The sequence below is a fragment of the Pezoporus occidentalis genome, unplaced genomic scaffold (genome assembly GCF_034315485.1).
Source record: "Pezoporus occidentalis ecotype Australia unplaced genomic scaffold, CSIRO_AGI_Poc_V1 ctg148, whole genome shotgun sequence".
Classification (NCBI taxonomy): domain Eukaryota; kingdom Metazoa; phylum Chordata; class Aves; order Psittaciformes; family Psittacidae; genus Pezoporus; species Pezoporus occidentalis.
In genome coordinates, this window is record NW_026913295.1 from 418,547 (window position 1) to 441,949 (window position 23,403).

The 23,403-nt window shown below is 54.8% G+C and overlaps 1 protein-coding gene across 6 annotated transcripts in view; it reads right to left on the minus strand.

The window, feature by feature from the left end:
* The window catches only part of NTN1 (netrin 1), a 100,184-nt gene extending 78,687 nt beyond the window's left edge, over window positions 1–21,497 (minus strand). For 3 of the 6 annotated variants that reach the window (XR_009963169.1, XR_009963170.1, XR_009963168.1), the window contains exon 1: window positions 20,166–21,497. Coding sequence is in view for 1 of the 6 variants with exons in the window: in XM_062610537.1 (XP_062466521.1) it covers window positions 20,166–21,189 (1,024 nt within the window). In the remaining 5 variants the exon portion in view is untranslated. The remainder of the gene's footprint in view (window positions 1–20,165) is intronic. The other 3 variants (XR_009963166.1, XR_009963167.1, XM_062610537.1) reach the window with 1 other exon arrangement.
* Between the last annotated feature and the right edge of the window lie 1,906 nt (window positions 21,498–23,403).

Here is a 23,403-nt window from a genome sequence, read left to right on the forward strand (position 1 = left end):
CAGAATATTTCCCATTTCAAAGGTATTTGCTCCTTCTGTAGCTGTTTCAGGGTGAGTCCTTGAGCCCTAGTGCTGTCTCTGGTGGTAGCACCAAGGTACTGCTCTTCTGGGAGGAACTTCCGAACCATTTACTAAAATACAGAATCAGTGTACCACTGCACTAACCCTGCTAAGCGGTGTCCTTTCCATATGCTGAGGCCTTGTTCACAGGTTCAGAGGCTGATGTTAAACACCAAAAAACTCTAGGACTAAATCAAAAGGCAGAGTTCCCACCACAACATCTACATCAGCGCCACGAGGTCTAATGGAGTCACAGCAAAAATCAGTATCAGTCAAAACACATCACCTGCCTCAGTTTAAAGACTTGGGATGAAGAAGAATCAGCCTTAAAACCAGAGGTACTTTTCTCATATTTACTGGTCACTGTTTCATATGAGAAAGGGTGCAATTTTCCTTACTTCTTTGAAGAAATACATCAAAAGACATTGCCAAAGATGACAATCTGGGGGCATTACAGTCGCAATACACCATTGCATCATTCATCAATTACGTGTCAAAGCCCAGCTGAAATTCAGCTTTCAGTACCAGGCTGTGATGAAGTGACAATCTCGCCCACATCTATGGAAAGGTCTGTACCACATTTATCTCAGTGAGAACTGGGAGCCTCCGGATATTTTGTTTAATCTTTCATATGAGGTTCTGAATTTACAAGAGATTCAGTCTGGGTATCTGGCCAGAAAGGGAAACCCTGGCATCACTTGGGTCCTTATGCTCTGTGGTGTTGTGCCAATCTCTACCGCATCTCCTTGGACTGGTAATTTTATGCCCAACAGGGTGTTGAATTTGGAGCTAAGAGGTTTCAGTTCTCTGCCTAGTGTTATTCCCTCCTGCAGGGATGAGAATTGCTGTGGATTTTATTTTGTTTTGAAACAAGGGGCTTCTTGACTCCTGTTTGCTTCAGCCTCTGCTGCTGTGCTCATGGCTCACAGCACATGACTCCTACAGGCTTGTGGCACCAAACCCAGGACCTGCTGAGGCCTGCTCATGCCTGCTCACTGCAGTCCCCAACCTGCCCAAATCTGCCCTTGGAAGGAGAGACCCAAAGCAGGGAGAGGGGCAGGGTGGCCTCTCACAGTGCACTCCCTGTTCCTGCTCTCCCAGTGTTGCTCCTCTAACAGGGCGCCTGCACTTGAGGTTCTGCACTTCGTCTTGTTCATAAAACTGATGCTAGGCAGAATACTTGGCTCAGCTTGAGCATGACCCACAGCTATAAATCCGTGCTGCTCCCCCTACTTATACCCCCACAGAGCTGCTGTCACTGCCCATTTTGAGTTGAAAAACCAAACATGACATCTCCCAGGTGCAGATGTGTTTGTCTCCCCTCCCCTCCAGACTTCCTTGGCTTCTCTCTCCGAAGAGAAAGAGATTTAGCAGGCTCTCTTCCCAGATGGAAACGTTGAGGCAACGCTGGGCTGGGCCAGAGGGATGCCTCTGGCACCCGGGGGAAATGGCTGGATGCGCCACTCCATCCACCCCATCAACCATCCCGGATGAGAAGCAGGGTCGGAGTCATGCCTTGCCTCAGGAGGACTCCACAGGAAAGGAGTTTTCCCCATCCCAGCACAGAGGCGGTGGGGAGGATGGGGAAGGTTTTCTGGTGCTCACGGACTGCAAGAAGAGCTTTGTGGAGCAGAGACATGGTTTGTGAGAGGAGGACAGTGCAGAGGTCAGACACTAAACTGAGGTCCAGTGATTCTGCCCTCCCTGCATGCACCCTATACAGCCCCTAATCCAGTCCCTGATGCACAGCCCTATAGGCAGCTGCTCCTAAGGGATGTAACATGTTGAGGCCTTAGCATAAATACAGTCTAGGGGACCTTACAGGCTCTGACATTTAAGAAGGAGTAGAAAAAATGGAACACAACTGAGGATCAATTGTTTGAACTTCAAATGGTCTCAATCACTTTTAAGCCCCTATCCCATACTAGTTAATTCATATAAAAAAACTTGAAATCCTGACCCAGGTGTGTGATCCATAGAAGCAAAAGAAGCTGTTAAACTACTATTACTACTAATATGCTACTGAAACTAATTACAAGGATGCCATCTTTGGTTCAGAAACACCTCAATTACAGTAAATACACTAGCCAGCTATTGCCACATGGTTGCCTCATGCTCAAATACCTCCAAGGGGCTCTGATACTGCTCAGGTTGGAAACAGGGTCCTTTCTTCTGACCAGTATGGCCAGTCTGAGGGCCAGTTACAGAGCCTGAGGCTGGGGTTCATCCCCACTTATTGCTGGCATTTTAACTGATGCCCATTTTAGGCACCTAATTGCTCTGTTCTTCATTAGCAGCCATGAGGGAAGAAGAATTTCCAAGAAGGATATTCAGAGTGCAAGGGGAAATATCTTCCCACTTCCCAACCAACATGCCCAGATGATTCTGCATCAACATCACCATAGGCACAAGTCAAGAACAGCTATAGTCACTGAACTGCTACCAAGGGCTTACCTGGAGATGGTAAGTCCTGACAGCACGTCCCTACGAGGTTTCTAGAAGAGCATAAGCCATGTAACCTGGGGACTGCAGGGATCTGGGTGAAGGCAGCAGTACTAAGCAGCCAAGTCCTGGGGTAATGTCCATCCAATGTACTCTGGTTGGCCACCTTACCCCTGATCAACTAATGGGGACAAGAGTATTCCCAAAGCCTGCTCCTGTGGCAGCACTGTGTGACTTTTATAGCTTATTGTCTGCTCAAGAGGCAGATTTTCTTCTATCTCGGTACTGTGTGGAGGTGGATCTTATTTCTGCAGCTGGTGCTAGAAGACTCCTCTCCAGATTGCACAGTGATAAGAGGTGACTGGGGCTCTTTCTGACATTGCTTAACAAGCTGATGACATTTTTACAGATGAAGAAAGTCCCAAGACGATCAGACTTGCTGATTTTCCAGAGCTGCCAGGACCCTCCCCTCACTAACAAACCCCATTCGCTTTCTTCTCAGTAGATGAAATCTCTGCGACAGACTTTCTCTTCCTGCCCTCCACCAGAATTGTCCTCTCCATGTGTCCAGCTTGAAGTCAGATGTGGGAAGAACCTTGCTTTCCTTTTGTTGGGAAACTTTGGCTTCTGTCACATAGGATGAGAGGCTTCCAAATTGGAAGTGTCCATGGCCTTGTGGATTGGAGCCCCTCAGGCTGGGATGGGAGAGCAAGTCTGGATGTTGGCTGATGTTTGATTAGTCAGGAAAGGATGAGGAATGAGCTGTGCACAAAGGCACTGCTGTGTGTGGCTTCACAAGAGCAAATCCTGCCACCTTAGTGGATAAGATGGCTGTGAAAGAGTGAGTTAAGTGTGCCAGGGTATAGGAAGACTTTGCGAGGGGCTTTTCTAAACTCCCACACAAGAGGCTGTTAAGGAAACCTGGTAACCAGAGGATAAGAGGCAAATTCCCATCTTAAAACCAGCAGTGGGTAGCAGAGACAAAGTGTGAACCCTGTGAGACTTGGCATGCAGGGAGGTGAGCAGGGCCCGGGGCGCAGTCATAATTAAAAATAATAACAGTGAGCACTTTCAAAGCCCTTGGTAAACACGATTAACTAATTAGTCAACTCTTTACTAATTAACCAGTCACAGGACTGGTGTTGCTCAATATGTTTAATGATCCGGAGAGCAGTTGAATAGCTGGGGGCAACGTCTGCGGAGGACGCGGTAGCTGCGTAGGGGATTAACAGGGAGGCTGAGATGAGCTCAGAGCAGGAACAGGGCTCGGGCTTGGACAGGAGGGGATGCTCACCCGGGACCTGGATCATGCCAAAGACAGTGATGTCCTCTTCTCCTCTTCCCCTCTCAGTCCCATCCTCACCTCCTGCCTTCGTCCTGGGACAGAGGACTCACTGTGCACCTCCCATTGTCGCCTGTGGTTAATGTTATAGCTGTTAAGGCACAGCAAGATGCAGGCAGAAATTTTCAGCTATATCTGAAAACCAGCTCAGTCTGAGAGCAGGCTGAGCTCAATGTGACTTCCGTGAAGTGCAGTGCACCTCAAGCTTCAATTTAATGATCCCCAGCACAGTGAGGATGAGTCTGCTCTCCTCTTCTATCAAACTCCAATAAGTGGAGTAACACCAGTGAAGGACTGGGGAAGAGAGTAGGACTAGGAGACTTGCTGGTTGCCACTGCTGCCCTCATTGATAAGTTTGTGTCCCTCTCCCTACCTCAGTTTCCCCAGGATAGGCACTGACACTAAATCACAGCTACAGTTGGAAAGGTCCCCACAATTTAAGCTCAAAACACCTTCCCAAAAGACACATGGGGCTGTTTTTAATGCTACTGCTCATGATTGCCCCACACATTTCTCCCTCTGCTTGAGCCTCTGCCTTCTGCCTGCAAGCACTTCTCCCAGCAGGTTCTCAGGGATGCTTCTGGACTCTCCAGGCTGTCTCCATGGTTTTTGACAGGTATCACACCTGAGGGATCTATCACAGGAGGACTGGGGCAGGACCTGGCAGGTCTGCATGATGTGATGGTATTGGGTGCTCTGCTCACGGTGATAGAGCATCCCACCTTGCTGGAGTCATCACAAACTGCCCGAAAAAAGCACCCTCTCCATTTTCTCCTAGCTGGTCCCTGGACTTTAAAGAGGAAGGCCCACTGCTGGGCAAGGGCTCCTGGCTGAATCACCAGCTTGCCATTGTGGTGATGGAAGTTCAAACTGCAAACACTTGATTCTGCAGTTACCAAAAGAGAAAGTAAATCCTCCCATGCAGAACGGGCCAATAGAGAAAAAACCTTGTGGCCTGAATACCCAGTCTGGGGAGACATGGGAGCCTGGCAGGGAGGCTCGGGGACTGGGTGTCTGTGTTGTCACACTTGTAGCCAGGTTACCATGGCTCATCCGCAGTGCATCCACACCGCAGGGGGCTGCTGCTTGCCTCATTCAATGGGCTCTCTCTTCCAGCAATGAGAAGGACAGTTGATTTGCAGGAGAAAGGCAAGTCCTTAGTGGTCCTGTCATGTCATCACCCAGGGGCTCACAAAGCAGTGTGGGTGCAGCCCTGCATGGGGCTGCCTACACTGCTCACAGCTCCCATCATGGTCCAGGGACCAGCCACCTGTGGACATGGTGCAGGGGCACCCACCTCACCCAGCTCAGCTGGGCTTGGACACAGCACAGTCCCTTGGGTTCCCTGTGTGTCCTACAAAAGGGACCTGAAGCATGGTGGTGAGTGGTGAGGACACAGAAATGTTCGCATTGCCTTAAATCCATGGGCTCAGTTAGCATCACCCTGTGGATGTTTGGAGCTCTCGGGTGCCTGGTGCCCTGGCAAAGCGAGCGCTGGAACTTTGGTGCCTCCAGGGGCAATAGGTAAAAAGCCACCAAAGCAGCCAGGAAAGACATGAGGACCCTGGTTGGGGGGGGTTCTCCACAAATGCTTGAGCTGAGACCAAGAGTAGGGTATCCAGTGGGGTTGCTTGGGCCACAGATGCTGCTCAGTGTCCACAGGACACCCCAGCTGTCCATCCCGTGGCTGGGGACCGTTGCTCAGCTCTCTTTAGGGGTGCCCCATCACCAAGCCCTGTTGGCCTGCAGGTCTGGGGCTGGGGGAGGGGAGTTGGGTGCTTCTGCTGCATCTGTCCCCCCTCCATCCCCTCCTAACGGGTAATGAGAACTGAAAGAAAAGGTCCATTTCTTTAGAAAGCCAGGCCTGACTATGGGAAGGGTCCCTGTATCCATGCAGCTCTCCCGGCCTCCTGCGCCCCTGTTTAGTAATCTCACTCCTGGGCCTGAATTCATTCAGACACTGTGAAGGATTAGCTGACCTTTCTTTCAGCATTTGCTAAGCTGAAATTTCCCTCTTTTTCCACACTTTCCTATTAATTTCCCCTTTCTGCCTGGCATGAAGAAAGGGCACCACGACCAAAGTCTGTTTTGTCTCCCTGCAGCCTGGGATGCAGAGCTGGCCCCAGGCACCGGCAAGAGAAACGAAATTGCTGCTTGTCCCATTTAAGAACCCTTAAAAGCAGCTGGAGCTGTGGGAGCGCTGGTGGCTGTGTGGTCTGTGCACCACCTGGGGGATGACCCTGGGGAGCCCTCCCTCTGCAGACACAGGGTGACCCTGTGTCCCCAAACTCCTGGAGGCTGCACCTTCCCTGCCGGGTTCCCGACTCTCCTGTTCCGGGTTACGTCGTTGCACTGATGAGAACAAGCTCATCAGTGCCTACAAAGCCCACGGTCAGCCAAGCCCGACCGCAGCACAAACCCAGGCGGGGAGAACAAATTGCACCGAGGGGGAGCAGGGCTTCATCCAGAGCTCACAGAAGCCAGCGGTGAGATAAGAAATGGTTTCTCCTTCTCCCACTTGCTCTCTCTCCACCTCGTTGGAACTGAAGCCATTCGCACGCAGAAAGCAGCAAACAAACCCAAACACCACAGCAACAGCGTCTGAGCCAGGCAGAAGCCTGACTCAAGCAAATCCATTGCTGTTCTCCTTTCCCTCTAGTTAAACTCAGCTTTTTTAAAGAAGCTGGGGGGGATGACTTTGTTATCCATTTAAATTGCTTCTTTTAATGGGCAGCCAGCTTCTAGCAGGGCTAATTTTATAGGCACCATAACCCGATGCGAGAAGTTCCTTTTATGACTCTCTACTCCCTCTGTCTCAAGCAGGAGAAGGGCTGCGGCCGAAGCCCCAGGGAGCTCGCACAGCTCTGCCAGTTCTCTGGCAGGGAAACGGCATTGGTAATTCAGATAAATAAAACTGTCTTATGAGATATAAATTAGATTGTTGCTGCGGGGAGAGGAGCTGCTCTGCTCACCCGCGGGGCTGCGTCCTTGGACAGCATCTCTCACAATTACAGGTTTCCCTCAGCAGAGCTGACCTCCCAGCAGCAGCTGGACCCTGCACAAACACTCCGTGTTCTTTCTGCGCCTGAACACCCAGTGCTTGGCCTGTGCTGAATTATAGCTGGTGGCCCCATCTCCTCCGAGGACTCCAGGGGGGAGATGTGCAGCATCCCCTCACTGAGGGTAACGGGGTCCACACTGTCACATTGCAGCAGGCACTGGAGCCTGAGCTTATCCCTTTTCATGGGTTTGTGTGGTGCAAAGTGCACCCTTGGCTCTAGATCAGCAATATTAATTGCCCATGAGAGGAAGCATATAATCAGTCTTCAATGCCATGTAATTACACAGAAATTACCAGAAGAAATTAATTCCAAAAGGTGAACATATGGGCTACAAAGCTGAAGCTGGATTTTGCCTCTAGTTACTGCCACTCATAACTGAGGGCAGAATCTAGGCCAGAAGTGTGTTTTCTAGTTTGTGATTTATTGTACCAAAATGGAGCTGGTAATGAAAACCGTGCTCCTTTTAATCCAGTCGGCTTCCAACAAAAATGCCAGCAGGAACTCTTTCTTCTCCTCCTTGCATTACAGCTGCTCGTCAACAGAGGATCTATGGGCTTGGCTTTCCTGCCATGGCCGTGGGGACAGGAACCACCACACCACTGGCACCAGGCTCAGGTCACAGGCACCCCACTATGCCCCAGCCAGCCCTGACCCTCCTCTGCCTCTCCCCATCAACCCACCGTCTCACACCTTCCCCCACCTGAGCAGGGCTGAGCCTGGATTGCACATTACTTCAGCCAGAACACAAAAATCCAGCTCTATGATTATGGGTTTAGGCACAACGGTCTCCATGGGCTAGCTCTGTCCTGCCAAACCTGCCTCATTTTGCTGCAGCATTGGCCTATTCAACCTAAACCATGTGGATGCTGAGCACGCTCCGTAGCACCCGAAGTTGATGGTGCCATGAGTTAAGAGCTTTGCTCCTTCCTGGCCCAACCTGATGCTTCCCAGTCTTAGAAGTGCCAGTATTTCCTGCGTGCATGGAGCAGCGGAACACCTCCCCTCTCTTTGCTGAGTGCAGCAGGTGGAGAAAACTGAAGAAACCAAATGGTGGTGATGGGACCCTACAGCACTTCCAAACCCCCCCCCTCCCCGCAAACATGGGGCAACCTATGGGAAACTGCTGGGAGATGGCCGAGTGCCACGGCTGAGCCCCTTCACTGCAAACGGGAATTCATTTGCATGCCAAAGTTGTAGTCGGGTGCTTTACAACACGGTGCGAGCATATCAATGTATCTGGATCTTCCATATCACCCAGCACTGCCCAGCAGCGTGCTCCCCTTGGAGCAAATCCCTCCAGGGAGGTTGGAGGAAGAGGGTCCCAAATGAAAGATGCCCAAATGAAACCTCGGGTCCAAGGGCAGCAAAATGAGAGAGCTGCAACGCACCAAACTCAGGCACAAGGCGTATCTGCAGTGGGGTTTTCTCAGCCAAAACCATGCGTGCCAGCGACAACAGGAAACTCACGGGCTGTGTGACAAGTGTTGTGGCCTCTCCTTAGCTCTCTTACTGCCTCAATGGGTCCCGGGTGACTCTGCAATCAAGGTCCCATTCAGGTCAGGAAGAGTCGAATCCCGGGGATATGTGTCAGACCAGCACTTTCCACTATTCTTTCAGTTCATGGACACCTATAAATTTTCCAGGGACAGTGGTACAGTACATGCCTCTGCTGCAACCACTTCCACAAACTCCTTAAAGTAGTCCAGGACCCTGAGAAATTCATTATAGCTGGCAATTAACAGTGATGTGTGTGAATTCATGGACCTTCTCACTGCCAAGGACCGGAGTACAAACACTACATCACCCCTCCTCAAGGCAAGCGAGACAAATTATTGGCAATAAATACATTTATTGCAAATGTCGACCCACTTTACATTCCTTTATATATCACAGCTGCTCTAAAGGGGTGCTGCAATAAGGGGAGAATAAAGTCTGTGAGTCTTCATGCTGCCCTGGTTCTCTCAGCAGAGCTGGTTGAATTCTTGTTGCTATTATTAGTCTTACGACTGTTATTATTATTATGATGATGATTATATGCATTTCATTCTCTTTTGGGTAATGAATAATTTATGACTCTGTCTCGATCCCCTTTCAATGGATTCACTATCCAGGGAGACTTGCTGAATAATTTGGATCATTCGTTTTCAAGTGCATGGGCTGCCGACAAATTGTTCGCTTTTCATCACTGGGGACATTCATTGGTCACCCAAATCAGAGGATTTCTTTGGTCGCCCCAAGCACGTGATGAGATGTCTGGGGTTTTGTTGGGTTTGTTTGGTTTTGTTTTTGACTGGGGGGAACTTTGTGAAGTGGAGACTCACAAACAGCTCCTCTGGGGCTGCGTTTCTGAGGAGCCGCTTTGCCAGATTTTGGTGAACCTTTGGTGGGTTTGCAGAGACTTGTGAAAGGGGAATCCTCTGGAGCATGTTAAACATGATTTAATGTTGTAAAGGCATTGCCATTTTTGCTGTTTGAGTTAATCAAAATTATTATGCAGCTGATTATTAAGCTTTTGCCTACTCGGTGCTAATTAGAGAAATACTGCAATATTAAATGTGCATTAGACCTTGTTCTTTTTGCCTAAAATCCTGGGGAAAGGTGTATTTTCAAGAGGCTTTCATTTGAGGGTCTTTTTGCCTTAAGATTGAGTGCCTGTATTAACCTGGCTGTGTCCACTGGAGCTGTTTTGTGCCCCTGCAATGCCCTGATGCTGCACACATGATCCATTCACGGAGACATTTCAAACTCACCCACACACGTTCCTGTGTAACCTGCTCTAGATGGCCCTGCCTTGGCGGAGTGTTGGACCAGATGTCCCTTCCAACCCTGGTGGTTCTGTGATCTCCCAAAAGCAGCATCCCCCTCACCCCGGGCAGGCTCTGAACTCAACAGAGACACATCCCTGGGTATGCACAGGGTGCAGGGAGGATGAGCACTGCCCTGCTGCTGGACCACAGATGGAGGTGGTTGACACATCAGTACTGGTACCACAGTTTGTCTGGGAGCACTTGGGCACATCTCAGCAGATTTGCTGCCAGCTCCATGGAAATCATTAGGACATGCCATACTCAGCTACAGAATGAACTCACGCTCAGCTGCAGAATGAGCAAAGCTGTGTTAGTCCACAGGTCCTCTTGATCCTCCCTCTGCTAGGCAAGACAATGCACTGTGCTCAGCAATGCCCAGGGCTAAATCCCGGTTCACCTGGGAATTAACAGGGCTGTGCATCACCGCTCAGGTTCAGACATTGCTGGCACAGCTCCATGTAGTTGCAACCCTGTAGATTGCAAAGCATCTGATTCCCTGTCCCACAATAGCCGCAGAGGGCAACCTCATGGTCCCCAGGGCCCTGAGCCTGCGGAGCTCAGCGTGTCCCTGCCCCACGCTGCCTGCTGCCTGTGCCGCCTGCTCAGCCCCAATTTACGAGCAGCGTGTGAAGGACAGACATGGGCCACTGGGCTGAACAATGCAGGAATATTAGCTGAGTTACAAAAACAAACAAACCAAACCCCGCCGGGAGCCCGTTTCATTTATCTTCTTTTGTCCAGTTTTGCTTCAGCGTGAAAGTTGCCCTTTCAAGTCCAGCAGTTGTGTTCCAGCCCCGGTGGGCAGCTGATCCAAAGCATTACATTGAGAACTTCCCAATGGCATGTTTGCACAGTTCAATTCATTTCTAAATATTCAGTGGATTTTCCCTCCTTCCTACCCTCCCAGGACTTTTTGCCCAAGAGCCAAGGGTGTAAAGTACAGGGCTGGGGATACTGGTGCACAGAGCCTTTGTGTGCAAACACAAGCTGCTGTTTGTATTTGCCTTCACACTGTCAGAGCTCAATTGTGTGCAGTGCAATACTGGCTACCAGTCTGCTTTCAATATCCGCTCGGCCATCCCTGCTGCCAGAGGCACTCTCCCCCTCCCCAGCCGCTTTGAAGCAAAGTGATTTAATTTCATGAGACTTTTGGTAATCACGTTACGATCTCCAACATTAACCAGAACTGACTCCCTATTGCAAAAGGGCGGGCAGACAATGGAGTAAACAGCCTGGCTCGGGACAGCCTGCAACGCCAGAGGAAGGCAAGGCACACGACGGCTGCCTGGCTCGTTCTGCACCTCTTATCAGATGAGGGTGGAAAACAACGGCCTCTCGCCAGCACCAGGAGGGAACAGCCAGCTTTGGCGTCCTGAGGATGCTCATCTCCTCTGCTCATCTCCTGTACCACGATGCCTGATTTTTAGAACCATACTTTTTCTATCTGCAGTCCTACCAGTCATTTACCTTCCTTCTTCCCTGTTCCATTTACAGTGTCCTGATACCTAAGTCACAGCCCCCCAGGACTGAATTTGCTTCTGGGACAGGCTTCTTTTGTTGTTTTTTTTTCACAAGGGCCTGTAGGGACAGGCCAAGGGGAATGGCTTTAACCTGCCAGAGGGGAGACTGAGCTGAGCTCTTAGGCAGAAGCTCTTCCCTGTGAGGGTGCTGAGGCGCTGGCACAGGGTGCCCAGAGAAGCTGTGGCTGCCCCATCCCTGGCAGTGTTCAAGGGCAGGTTGGACACAGGGGCTTGGAGCAAGCTGCCCTAGTGAAAGGTGTCCCTGCCCGTGGCAGGCAGCTTTAAGGTCCCTTCCAACACAATCCATTCTAGGATTCTATGATTCTGTTCAGGTGGAGCAGCCTTTGTGCCGCAGACTCCTCTCTGCTTGGGCTCTTCACACAAGCTTTAAAGGCTGAGCTCAGTTTTTGGGATGCCAACCTTACCTTTCCCATCCCTTCTGCCCCATTCCCACCTCCTTGTGGATTCTGTGCATTACTGCACGCTGTGGGGCCAGTGGTTCAGGAAGAGCCGGAGCCTCCTTGCATGAGGAGAAGGGTGTAGGGAAAAGCTGCCATGAAGAGGAGACTGAGAGCAGGGAGGTTCAGGTCTGGCCTTCCAGCTCTGTCTCACCCTCAGCCCTCCTCACCTTCCTGCATGTGTGGCTCAGTTCTTCCCAGAGCATCTCCTGAACAACCAGAAATACCAAGCTACAACCTGAAGTGAGGTACTTCTGGGGCTGTGGGAGCGAACCAAAGTGCTGCACTGGGCACTGGGCAATCCCCAGTGGGTGTACAAAAATCCCTGTTTCTGATCACACGCACTGTCCTTGCTCTTTCCTTTCATTGTGGTCTGACTGCCTAAGACTGGTACCTAAGCAGCCAGATGACTGACATTAAGGGACATTAATTTGCCCCATGGAGCCGCCATCAAAATAGTCATACTCAGTTTAAAAGGAAGCGCAGATCACAATGATCCACACCAAGCCACGAAGTGCAGCCTTGTAGGGATCTGTGTGATGGATGGGCTCTGAAATACACTGGGAAGATGGCATGGACTGCTATCCATCTCCCCATCCAAACCTGTGAACCTGGAGTATGCAGGTATGTGTAAGGGTGGTGATCAGGGACAGAAGAGCTGGGATCTCGCAGATGACCCAGCATGGACATGGCACACAGCCTGGAAAGCAGGCATGTGAAGTGGGGACCACTGAGCCAGCAGCGTCCTCCTGCGTTTCCTTCTTTACTTCCCACCTGGAACAGGGGGGAAAGAAATCCCCCCACTCCTTAGTGCCCTGGGAAACTGGGGAGTGCTCTTCCCGCTCCATCATTCACCGTTGCTGGATCTGTGTCTAGGTCTCCATCACCAGAAAGCATTCCCCATCCCAGCAGCTCCCCATAGCAGGTCAAAAAGAACAAATGCCACGAAACAAGCTCGCACCATCCCCGCAGAGCTCCAGGATAAAGCAGTCTCTCTGTGTCATCAGTTTTTAAACTCCAGGCTTAACTAAAACTAGTGCTGCTCAAAATGAATCCCTAAACCAGGCTCGCAGCTGAGCTGTGTGCTCCTGCCCCTGCCTCCCCGCCAGCGTGGGGGCCCATGATCTCGTGGGGCAGAGCCTGTTTCTTCAGTATCTACCCCCCAAAAAAGGCAGGGTTTTCTCCTCCACACCAGTTAACCCCCTGCCTTCAGCTGAGCCTAACACAGACTCCACCGGCGTGTGGCTCAGCCCCTTCGCGCCGTGGATCAAGGCTGCGAGCATGGGCTGCTCCTGCCTGGAATGGAGCAGGAGCAGCCGAGACCCCCCAACAGCCACCACGGCTGCACTGGCTCAGAGTAGGAAAAGCTTCCCTCTCTCCTTATCAGTCCCCAGGGCATCCTAATCCCCCTTAAATGAAAGCTATTACACAGATATCTTTCTAAAAGCCTGCCTGTCACTTCATCCAGGCAGCGCAGTCCTGGCCAAGGGACTTTTCGAAGCATGGCTTTTGGAGGAGGTGCTGCCACTGGACAGCCTGGTTTGTGCCCACTGGGTGAGGATCTGGCCTGTTCCTTTAGGAACTGTGCTTCGATTCCCGCTGGGCTGCAGAGATGTGTCCTCAAACCGCCGGGCTGCGGAGCCAAGGCTGAGCCCCACACTGGTGCCAGGCTCCCTGGCTCTGCCACTCTGCCCTGCGGGAAGCAGCAGGGATCTGGCAGGGATGCTCAGGATGGGAGCTCAGGTTATGCAAAGGAAATGTCCCCTGCTGATTGCAGCAGCAAAGGCCAAGTGGCAGCCACCACTCCGGAGACACCCTGGGGACTGAGCAGATGTGACTGCTGGGCTCTGCCACCGCAGAACCCTTTCCCCAGCTCTAAGCTGCCTGCACGGGCTGGTCCTGGCAGCAAAACACCAACCTCCCCTGCTGCTGCCTGGAAAACTGGGCAATCTGCTTGGCGCAATCAGGAACATGCTGCAAATAAACCACAGAATGGTTTGGGTTGGAAGGGACCTTCACAGCTCATCCAGTCCAAACCGCCTGCAATGAGCAGGGACACCTTCAGCCAGACCAGGTTGCCCAGAACCACATCCATCCTGGCCTTGAACATCCCCAGGGATGGCACATCCACCACCTCTCTGGGCAACCTGTGCCAGCGTTTTAGTACCCTTACTGTAAAGAATTTCTTCCTCACATCCAGCCTGAATCTCCCTCTTTCAGTTGAAACCCATCATCCATCTTCCTATCGCACAGGCTAGAAAGTCTCTCCCCATCTTTCTTATAAGCCCTTTAGGTACTGAAGAGGGTGTGGATGAGGCTGGGGGGCTGTGAAGCGCCCTGCCATGGTGAGGGCTGGTGTGTCCTGCATGCAGGCAGCTCTGTTGGTGCTTTCTAGGAAAGGCTGGATGCTTTCAGTGGGTCCTGGGGCCCGTTTTGGTTTATTTCTGCTGTTAGACAGCAGCACGGGATGAAATGATGTACAACCTCTGCAGTGCTATGAAGGGTAAGGTTTAGTTCCAGTCATCCTGACCCAGACTGGGAAACAAACTCATCACAGCACCCCAAAATCCTCCAGAAGGTCTCCAGTAAAAGCCTGCTTGCACAGCCCAACCCTTGCATGCAATAGCTCCTAATAAGCACAGAAGCCTCCAAAGGAACTGCACCTAAAAGCAGAGCTTCTCAAAAGGAAGACAGGAGAGACCTGAGGCCAAAGAAGGCAGCGACCTTCGGAAAGTCCATCCCCCATCCCAGAGGATGAAGGGGAGACACATTAAGAATATTGAGGCAGGCTCATGCATCCCAGCTGCCCCCACTTCAAAACCAGAACCCCGGGTGTTTTACAAGCAGGAGCCCTGCAGGCAGCAGAGATTCAAGAGTCCTCACACGGTTCTCACTCTGTTCTGGGAGCGGCAGCACGTCCCCCTGGGCGGTCACAGGGAGTTTGCCGAAGCAGGACAGCATCGGCTGAATAAAGATGACATGCTTTGGCCCAGAAAGAGGAGGGCAGAGATTAGCCGTGGACAAGCTCAAGGGAAGGCAAGTGTCCAACCCAGAGTGCCAAGCCTGGTTTTGTTTTAGCCTTAACTGCGCTTTTTTGTTTGTTTGTTTGTTGGTGTAAAAACCTTTCTGTTGGAAATCAGTTTAACTTTAAGCTTCCTGAGAATAAAAGCCTGTGAGAAAGCTCTGCCCATGCAAGACCCCCTTGGGAGGCTACAATGGGAGTCTCAGCAGCTTATGGGCCCATATTTCTATGGCTACAGGACCCATCTGCTCAGCAACAGAGCGTTACCCACAGCTCATGCAATTCCCCATGCAGAACAACCACCAGGAGCTGCACTGGGGTGCAGAGGACCTGCAGCTCCATGGATGGCAGATGGTGCCACGAGAAGTCCCCCTGCACAGGGTGCTGGCTGGTGCCACGCCGCTGGTGAAGCTGCCCCAGTTGCAATGTTTCACTCAGCACAAGGATGTTACGATACTGCTTCACACCTTCCTTACCCCAAATCCAAAGCATTCTGCACAGCTCCCCTTTACTCTCAATAAATGGGGAAACTGAGGCACAAGGCAAACCTGAAGATCAGAAATTATGAGTATCCCTAATGTCATCAGAAGGGAATGGGTAGTATCAGCACACAGCACCTCCAAAATCCGCCTGGAAGCTGGCTGGCTCAATCTAGAGACATGGTCATGCTGTGCTGCCCAGCCCAGGCAGCAGCATTCATCCCACAGGCAGAGGATGCTGCACCCTGAAGATCCTTCACCGGCACACTGGGAATCCTGCAGGGACACCTTGAAAATCCTACTTGGAACCTCTTTGCTCAGATAAGAATTGTTGCTGCTTTACAATACTTGCATCCTTCCACCTCCCTCTGGAAGAAGGTAAGCCCTGGGGACACTCACACATCCCGCACAGATGGATTTGAAAAGCTACCTGTCTCTGACACCAGGAAGCCCCTGAGATGAAATCCTACACTTTACATCCCTCTGCAGGACCAGAATGAGAAGAACTGACAGATGGGGAAGGATTTGATCTCCCTGGTTATGATGAGGATGGAAGGGAGCCCACAAGCTGTTTTTGTACGCTCTGCCCTTCAAATACCCTGGGCCACCACTGAGATGAGAAAGCCCCAGGTTTGTCTGGAAGGAAGTCTTTCATTGGAAGTGTTTGGCACACTGTTCTTTAGCAGTTCCTGGTCCCCTCCTTGTCTAAGTTTCCTTTTAGCTGGAGGAGAAACTTGCTTACAGGTTGCTCTGACATGAGACACATCCCAGCCTGCGAGCCCAACTGCAGCACACACTGCGGAGCAGAGCCGAACACCAGGCTTCATGTGTGGCTTGTGCTAAATCCCATATGCAAACACATAGTGTTTCCTTTCTCTCACTGCAGTTGCACTTGTGATCATTAAACACTCTCTGGGCACCACACAGGGGCCAACATCAGAGCAGAACCCGGCACCTGCAGATGTGCTGACATCAGGCACAGGTGCAAGTGCTGGGTGCATCTCCCGGCCCCAAGGGGGAAAGGGCTGCGGAGCCCCAGAGCTACCGGCACTGGGAATGGAGTCTGGAGGTCGCTCCCAACGTGCTTCAGTGGGCTGCAGCCTGGGTTTGTCTCACAGCGCTTTCTCCAGCTAAGGCAAATGCAAAGGTATTTTGTGCAAGCCAAAGGGTGTATTCAAAAGCATCATTCTAAATAACACCATGGTTCATGAGGAACTGTGGAATGGTGTTGATCGACTTTATTGGCGTCTCTAAAACTGGCCAAAGCCCTGCCTGTGTTTTCATGTGTCCACACCAGCTCACCAGCAGTTGAGCTCTGACAGCGTCTTAGTTCAGGCCTTTTCCAGCTGCAATCTCCTCTCACAGGAGAGCTGGAAACTTCATCAGGACAAACTGGGTTGGAGACAAGGGGCTTAGGCTGGACCTAATGAAGCCAGCAAATGAAGCCAGCCCGCCAGCACTGGGGAGAGGAAGGATGGAGAGCAGACCTCCAAGTTTGTCTCCAAGCTGTGTCCTCCCTGGAGCATGTTAGCTCCCAGGCACCCGGCCAAAGCCGGACTGTAAGGCCAAGCTCTACGTGGATGAGTTATTTGCCAGGTAAAGTTGATGGGAGTGTGAATGTGCAAAGCTCTGCTGTCCAGGCTCCTGCAGGAGAGGTCCCTGGAGAACATCTTGGGCCAGCCCTGTCCCCTCCATGTGCGGTGCCCGGGTTCTTGCAGGCAGCAAGATGTGATAAAGAAAAATTAGATCTGGCTGGCGAAAAACGTTCCCGTGGGAAATTTTGACTTTTTGTCAGAAACCCCAGCGCGTTCCTTTCCCAGCCCCAAATAAGCATGAATAGGAACAAAGATTCGGGTTTGGCATTGGGAAGGGGCTTACCAAAGAAAACACCCAAATTTTTAAGCAAAGCAGGCACATTCTGTCATTTTTCTCACTGCCTGAAAAAAAAACCCAGACCAATTTTTTTTAAAAAAAAAGAAGTGCAAAATCAGTGAAAAAAAAAAAAACACAAACCCAACAAAACAATCAGCTCTTAGAGCACTTCTTGGGGCACATTCAGCTCATCTGGATAGTTCACCGCCCCCCTGGCCACACCTGCTCAGGAGGTTCTGGCCTTCTACATCTAGTTGAAGATGTCCCTGCTCATTGCAGGGGAGTGGGACTCCATGAGCCTTGAAGGTCCCTTCCACCCAAACCGTTCTATGATTCTGTGATCCTCTGGCTTCCCTCTCAAGAGGCGGAAGATCTCTCCAACCCCCCTACCCACGGCTCATCCCCTGCCTCTGCCCACCGGAGGCCATGTCCTGAGCCCTCGGGTGACTGCAAAGCCCGACCTTGTCTCTGGATTTCGGAGATAAACCGGGGTGGGCCGATGGTCATGAGCAAGTGGGTGAGTGCTGAATAGGGTTATTGTGATCTTTATCTAGGAGGATTATTCTAGGCAGTGTGGGCTTGGCAGGACCACGCAGTTGTTTGGCCGTGGTTGGTTTTGCAGACTGACAGGTACAGCCCTGGGGAATGGGCTGGGGAGAATTATTTTATGGTAACTTCATCTTTGCAAAACATTCACTTCCCAGCAAAGTCAGCGGGAAAGGGGAAAAAAAAAAAAATGAGTGATTTTGGTTTGCAAAGTCTGCCGCAGCCAGGACTGTGCATGGTCTGAGCTGCGAAGCCTGGCACAAAAGTGACACGTTTTACTGGAAACTGGGAACTTGTTCCCTTTTTATTGGAAGTCAATTGGAAAGGAGAAGGACGGTAAGTGCGTGGTGCTAGCTTCAGAGATGAACATTCTGAGGAGCACTTCAGGAGCCTGTAGAGTGGACCGAGGATGCAAGAGCACCCCGGAATCCTACCAAATGTATACGGACATCGGCGATAGCGGGAACTCTGCACCCAGGGAGTGATGAACCGAGCCGTGGGGGAGCTGAGCCCCTCCTGCTCCCGGACCTGCTGCTGAGGAAGAGGAAGCGCAGGGCCCGACATGCAGCCCCATCCCGGCAGCAGGAGGAAAAGCCAGCATGGGGATAAATCGCTGCTCGGCACTATCGACCCACCCAAGAGGCACTCATCCAGAAACCGCCCCGGGGCCCCGAAAGGAGCCACAGCCCGGCGGGGAGAGGAGGCTCCGGACCGGGACCCCGCATCTCTCCCTCCCGCGGGATAGGGTCCCCGTCTCCCGCCAGATAACCGAGGCTTGGCGGTGCCGCACTGCTGAAGGCGCCGGCGAAGACATTGCTCCCTTTGCAAGGGACACATCTGATTGTGATTTGGGGAAAGGCGAAAACAAAAACCAAAACAGACAAAGGCAAAAAAATTAAGAAGCTCAGCGCGAACCTCTCGATGGAGGTTTTGTGTTTTTTTCCTATCATCGAAGCTACAGATATTTTGGAAGCCGGGGACGTGTTTTCCGTGTAAAAAAGGTGGTGGCGGCGGGTGCCGGGGCCGTTCTCCGCGGCTCGATGCTCGGTCACCCACGGCCACCGGCACCCGGCTGGTCCCGGGGACTGTCACCAGCCCCCTAAACCGCGGCGAGGAGGGGACCGGCGGCGCAGGGGAGGCCCGCTGGGGAGCGGGGGATGGAAAACCGGAGGGAAGACTTCGGCGGGTTGTGCGGGGACTCGAGGGGAGGAACACCCCAAACTCATCACCCTTGGCCACCCCGGGCAGAGGCGAGGGATCCCCCGTCTCCCTTCGGGTACAGCCCGAAGGATGCGGCTCGCCCAGAGCCAGGACGACGCGAGGCTCTCTCCCGAAAAGGAGCGAAGGGGCTGTTCCCCTGTTTTCAGTTGTTCTTGGGGCTCTTTCAGGTCCCCGGGGCCGCCCGCACGCCCTGAGGATGCAGCGATGGGAGAGTTCCCGAAGCCGACCACCTTTCCCTGCCGGGGAAAACCGGAGCCCGAGCCCGTCCCCGTCCCGTCCGAGCACGGAGCCCTTCCGGAGAGCTGGAGGCTTAGCGGCGGGCTCTGAGCTTGTGTCCCCGGAAAGCCGGCTGCCGGAGAGCTCCGATCCGGGACCGGACCCCGCTCTGTGCGCCGCGGGACCCCCGGCCGGGCGCTGCCCGGGACGGGAGGAAGACCCTATCCAATGCTTCCCAAAACACGAGCGGTGTTTTCCTGAGCTCCTGTGTCCCTTCTCCTCTCTCCTGAGCTCCTTGTTGTCCTCTGCCCTGCGCTTCCGAGTCTCCCGCTGTCCCCTGCTCTGCGCTGCAGAGTTCCCCGATGCTCCCGTCCTGCGTTCCCGGGTGCCTCCTGTGTCCCCCGTCCTACGCCTCGGGGACTCTCCGTATCCCTTGCCCCAGATTCCAGTGCCTCGCCGTCCCCTGCCCGATGGTTTTCAGTTCCTCTTGACCCCAGCTCTGCACCTCGAGGTCCTTCGGTGTTATCACTAGTGAGATCCCGGGTACCTCGCTGTCCCCTGCCCTACGCTGCCGAGCGCCTCTGTATCCTGTCCGCTGAGCTTCCGAGCACATTCATGTCCCCTGCTCCGCGCTTCAGCATCCCTCGCTGTTCCCTCCTTTGCCCTAAGTTCCCGAGTACCTCAGTGTCTTCTCCCTGTCCTACCTTTCATGTCCCTGCGTGTCCGTGTCCTGCTCCCCGTCTCTGGATGTCCCCGCACTGCTCGCTGTGTCCCTGGATGTCCCCATGCCTTTACCATCCCGTTGCTGCCGTGTCCCTGGATGTCCCAGTGCCTTTCTCTCCCAGTATCTGACGGGTCCTGCATGTCCCCATGCATTTTCCTCACCATCCCTGACGTCTCCTGGATGCCTCCATACCTTTTCCTCGCCTTTTCCTGCCCGCTCCCCGTTTCCCGAAGGTCCCTTGCCGGGTCCCTGGATGTCCTCATGCCCTTCGCTCACCGTCCCTTGTCGGGTCCTTCCTTCTCCCCTCTCCCTGCCCTTCCGGGGACTTCGGCGCCCTGCTCCCTTCCCTGTCCCGCGTCTGCCGCCGTGTTCGGGCCCGCGGTGTTGGACTCACCCACACACTCGTTGGCTTCCCGGGCCGTAGCTCGCTGCCAGGGCCGGTCGTAGTGGAAGGGCTTGCAGCGGTCGCACTCGGGGCCGGCCGTGTTGTGCTTGCAGTCGCACACCAAGCTGTCGTCGCGGTCACGGACACAGCGCGACGCGTGGCCGTTGCACTTGCATCGCCCGCCGACCTGCAAGTCGGAGACGGCGTAGAAGTAGGAGTCGCGGGCCAGCTCGGAGTCATCCTCGCTCTCGTCGCCGAAGGTGTGGAGGCGGCTGAAGGTCACCCTGATGTCGGTGGCCGTCACCCAGTCCTGCAGCACTGGCGAGTTGTCGAAGTCGTGGGCCGTGGGGCGGCCGTCCAGGGTGCTGAAGGCGATGAGGCCGCCGGAGAGGGGACGCACGTCGGTGTGCGAGTCGGTGCAGACCGCCTCCTGCTCGTTCTGCTTCGTGATGGCGGCGCGGCTCGGCTTGTTGTACATCTTGCGGCACTGCGTGGAGTAGAACTGGAAGGGCACCCAGGTCTTGCCGTAGTCCATGGACTTGTGGATAGCCATGGACTCGGGGCGCGGTGAGCAGAACTGCAGGCTGACGTAGGTCACCTCGAATTTCTTGCCCAGGGATAGGGTGAGGGTGACGTTGTGGGGGTACTGGACGTAGCTGTCGGACTGCCAGCAGGTCAGGTTGTGCGGGTTGTTGAGGTCGGTGAGGAAGGAGGGCGGGTGGGCGCGCTTGGGGTCGGAGGCGTTGCAGAGGTGGCAGGAGCGGACCTGCTCCTCGCCCTTCTCCGTCACCACACAGTACCGCGACGGCGGCTTCCCGCAGGTGCTCGACACCTTCACCTCCTTCCCAAAAGCCGAGTTGACGAAGTCGGGGATGCACCGGCGGGGCAGCCCGTGCTCGTCGTAGCAGGGGTCGGGCTGGCCCGTCTGCACGGCGAACATGTTCCCGCCGTGGTAGCCGCCGCGCAGGGGCTGCGCCAGCCACGCCGCCGCCAGCAGCAGGGCCAGCGCCGCCTCCGCGCCCCTCCGCAGCATCCTGCGCGGCCTCCGCGGGGACGGACGGAGGGACGGACGACGGACGCGGTGCGGCGGCTCAGAGAGCGCGGAGCATCGCCCGCCCCGCGGCCAGCCCCACCGAGAAAGGGGAGCCCGCGGCGGCGGCGGCACCACAAAAGTGCGGCGGGCGGCGGGGCTGGGTCCCGCCCGCGCCCGCCCCGGCCCTCGCACGGAGGATGACTGGCGGTCCCAGCCCCCGCCGCGTTTGAGGTCATGCTAAAGGAGTGACATCGCGCTCAAGGAACAGAACAACGACATCCACTGGCGGCTCAGCCAGAGACACGCACAGGCCTCGGGGAGGGCGGAGGGGGGGTGGGGAGGATGGGAGCGGGACGGAGCCTGGCCCGATACAGCGACGATGGGCGCCAGCGCCGCCGCCGGAATCCCGAGGCGCCCCGAGGAGCCGGGGAAAGGCCCTCCTCCTCCCCTCCGCGGGAGCTGGGGACGGGGGCAGCGCCGGGAGGAGCTCCCTGCCTACCTGCGGGGACGCCGGGAGAGACAGGATCGGGCCCGATCACACCTGGTGGCTGCTGGCCTCCGCTTTACCAGGCCAGATGGGGCTGGGCCGGGAGGGGCTCGGGCAGAGCCCCAGTCCTCTGCGGAGCCCGGAGCCGCCTGGGCAGCTGCCCGCTCCGAGGGCGCTGCCGGCGATTCTGGGCCGAGACCCCCTACCCCGGGAACGGCAATCGGATGCCGTGGAAGTTTAGCTGTGGGACATCTGGAGTCGTGGGCATGACACGGGACTAAGGGGCCTGGCGAGCCCCGGCAGGTTATTTTAGCAGTCTGATCTCGGTGAAGAGGCGGTTTCCCCCCGGCGATAGAGCGGCAGGGGGGCTGAGCGGCGCCTCTCGCCGCTCCGCGTCGGTTTGCAGCTTTTCCCGTTAAAGCGAGAAAGGCGTTAAAGGGCAGCACTTCTCCCGCACAGGGCCGTGCCCCAGCCCCGGGATCCCCTCCCCGAAAGCCCCAGCGGACCCCAATGTCCGACGGCTGCTTCCGTCCGGCTCCGTTCCGGCTCGGCTCTTCCCCCGCGATCCCCGCTACCCCGACATGCCAGCCGCGGGGGACGGTAGCCGGATTCCGGAGCGATGGTGCCGGGACGGAGCGGAGGAGTTTCCTTCCCGCGGCTCCCGGCCGCCCTGCTCGCCCCCCTTCCCTCCCTCCTTCATTAAAAGGGCACTTTTATTTTTCCAACGGAGGTGCCCTCGCTCGGAGCGCTGCCCGCACCGTGTCACTCAATCGGCCGGGCTCTGGCACGGCGGCGCGGTCCCCTCTACGACGAGTCCCGGCGGGGCGGCCTGAGGGGACGGGGACGGCCCGGGCAGCGGCGAGCCCCAGGCCGGCCTCCGCCCCCTCCCCTCCGCCCGTCTCTCTCCCCGCTTTGAATTCTTTGCCACCGAGCTGAATAAAAGTGGTTGTTGTAAATTGAATTAGTGCCTGATTAATCTGCTCCCGGGCCTGCTAGCCCAGCGGGGCGTCTTTGGCAATGCAACCGCCTTCCCTGCAGGGCAGCAGGGCTCCGCAGCCTCCCTGCCCCCATCGTCCCCTCCCGGACCTGCTCCCCAGCCCCTCTGCTGCTGGGATTTGTTAACTCTTCCCCGGGAACAGCCCCTCTGTCCTCCTCCCGACGCCCTTGCCGCTCCTTCGTCGGCGGAATGCAGGGAAGTATGGGGATGCGGCCGGCCCTGGACTGGGGGCATCCCGGTCCCTCTGGTCTCACTCAAGCCGCCCAGGGGCTCGGTCGCATCCAGGACACACACGCGCACAGTGCCGGTGCATCCCAGCCCCGGAGAACTCCCCCGAGCCTGTGTCCGAGTGACCCCGCTGGAAGTGGCCGATCCCCGGGATAGCCCAGCCCCGGAGCCGCCCGCTCTGCCCAGGCGGGAGCCCCAGATCCGAAACCACAGATACCATCCCCGCACCTTGGGGGCCTGCTATGAACATCACCTCTCGCTGCTTCTGAGCCCCGCTCGGCCCGCCCGGCGCTTCTCCTGCGGCCACGCGTATCCGCGCTGCGCTGGGACCAGCGATTTCCCCGGCGAAAGAGGCGGTTCTCCTCGGGGGAAGAGGCTCCCCGGGACCCTCTCTCAGGCCCCGGAACGACCCCGGGAGCAGGGCTGAAATTGCAGCGTTTGAAAATCCGGGAGGGTTTTTAAAGATCCCCCAGTCCCTCACAACAAAATGGGGGTGGGGGGA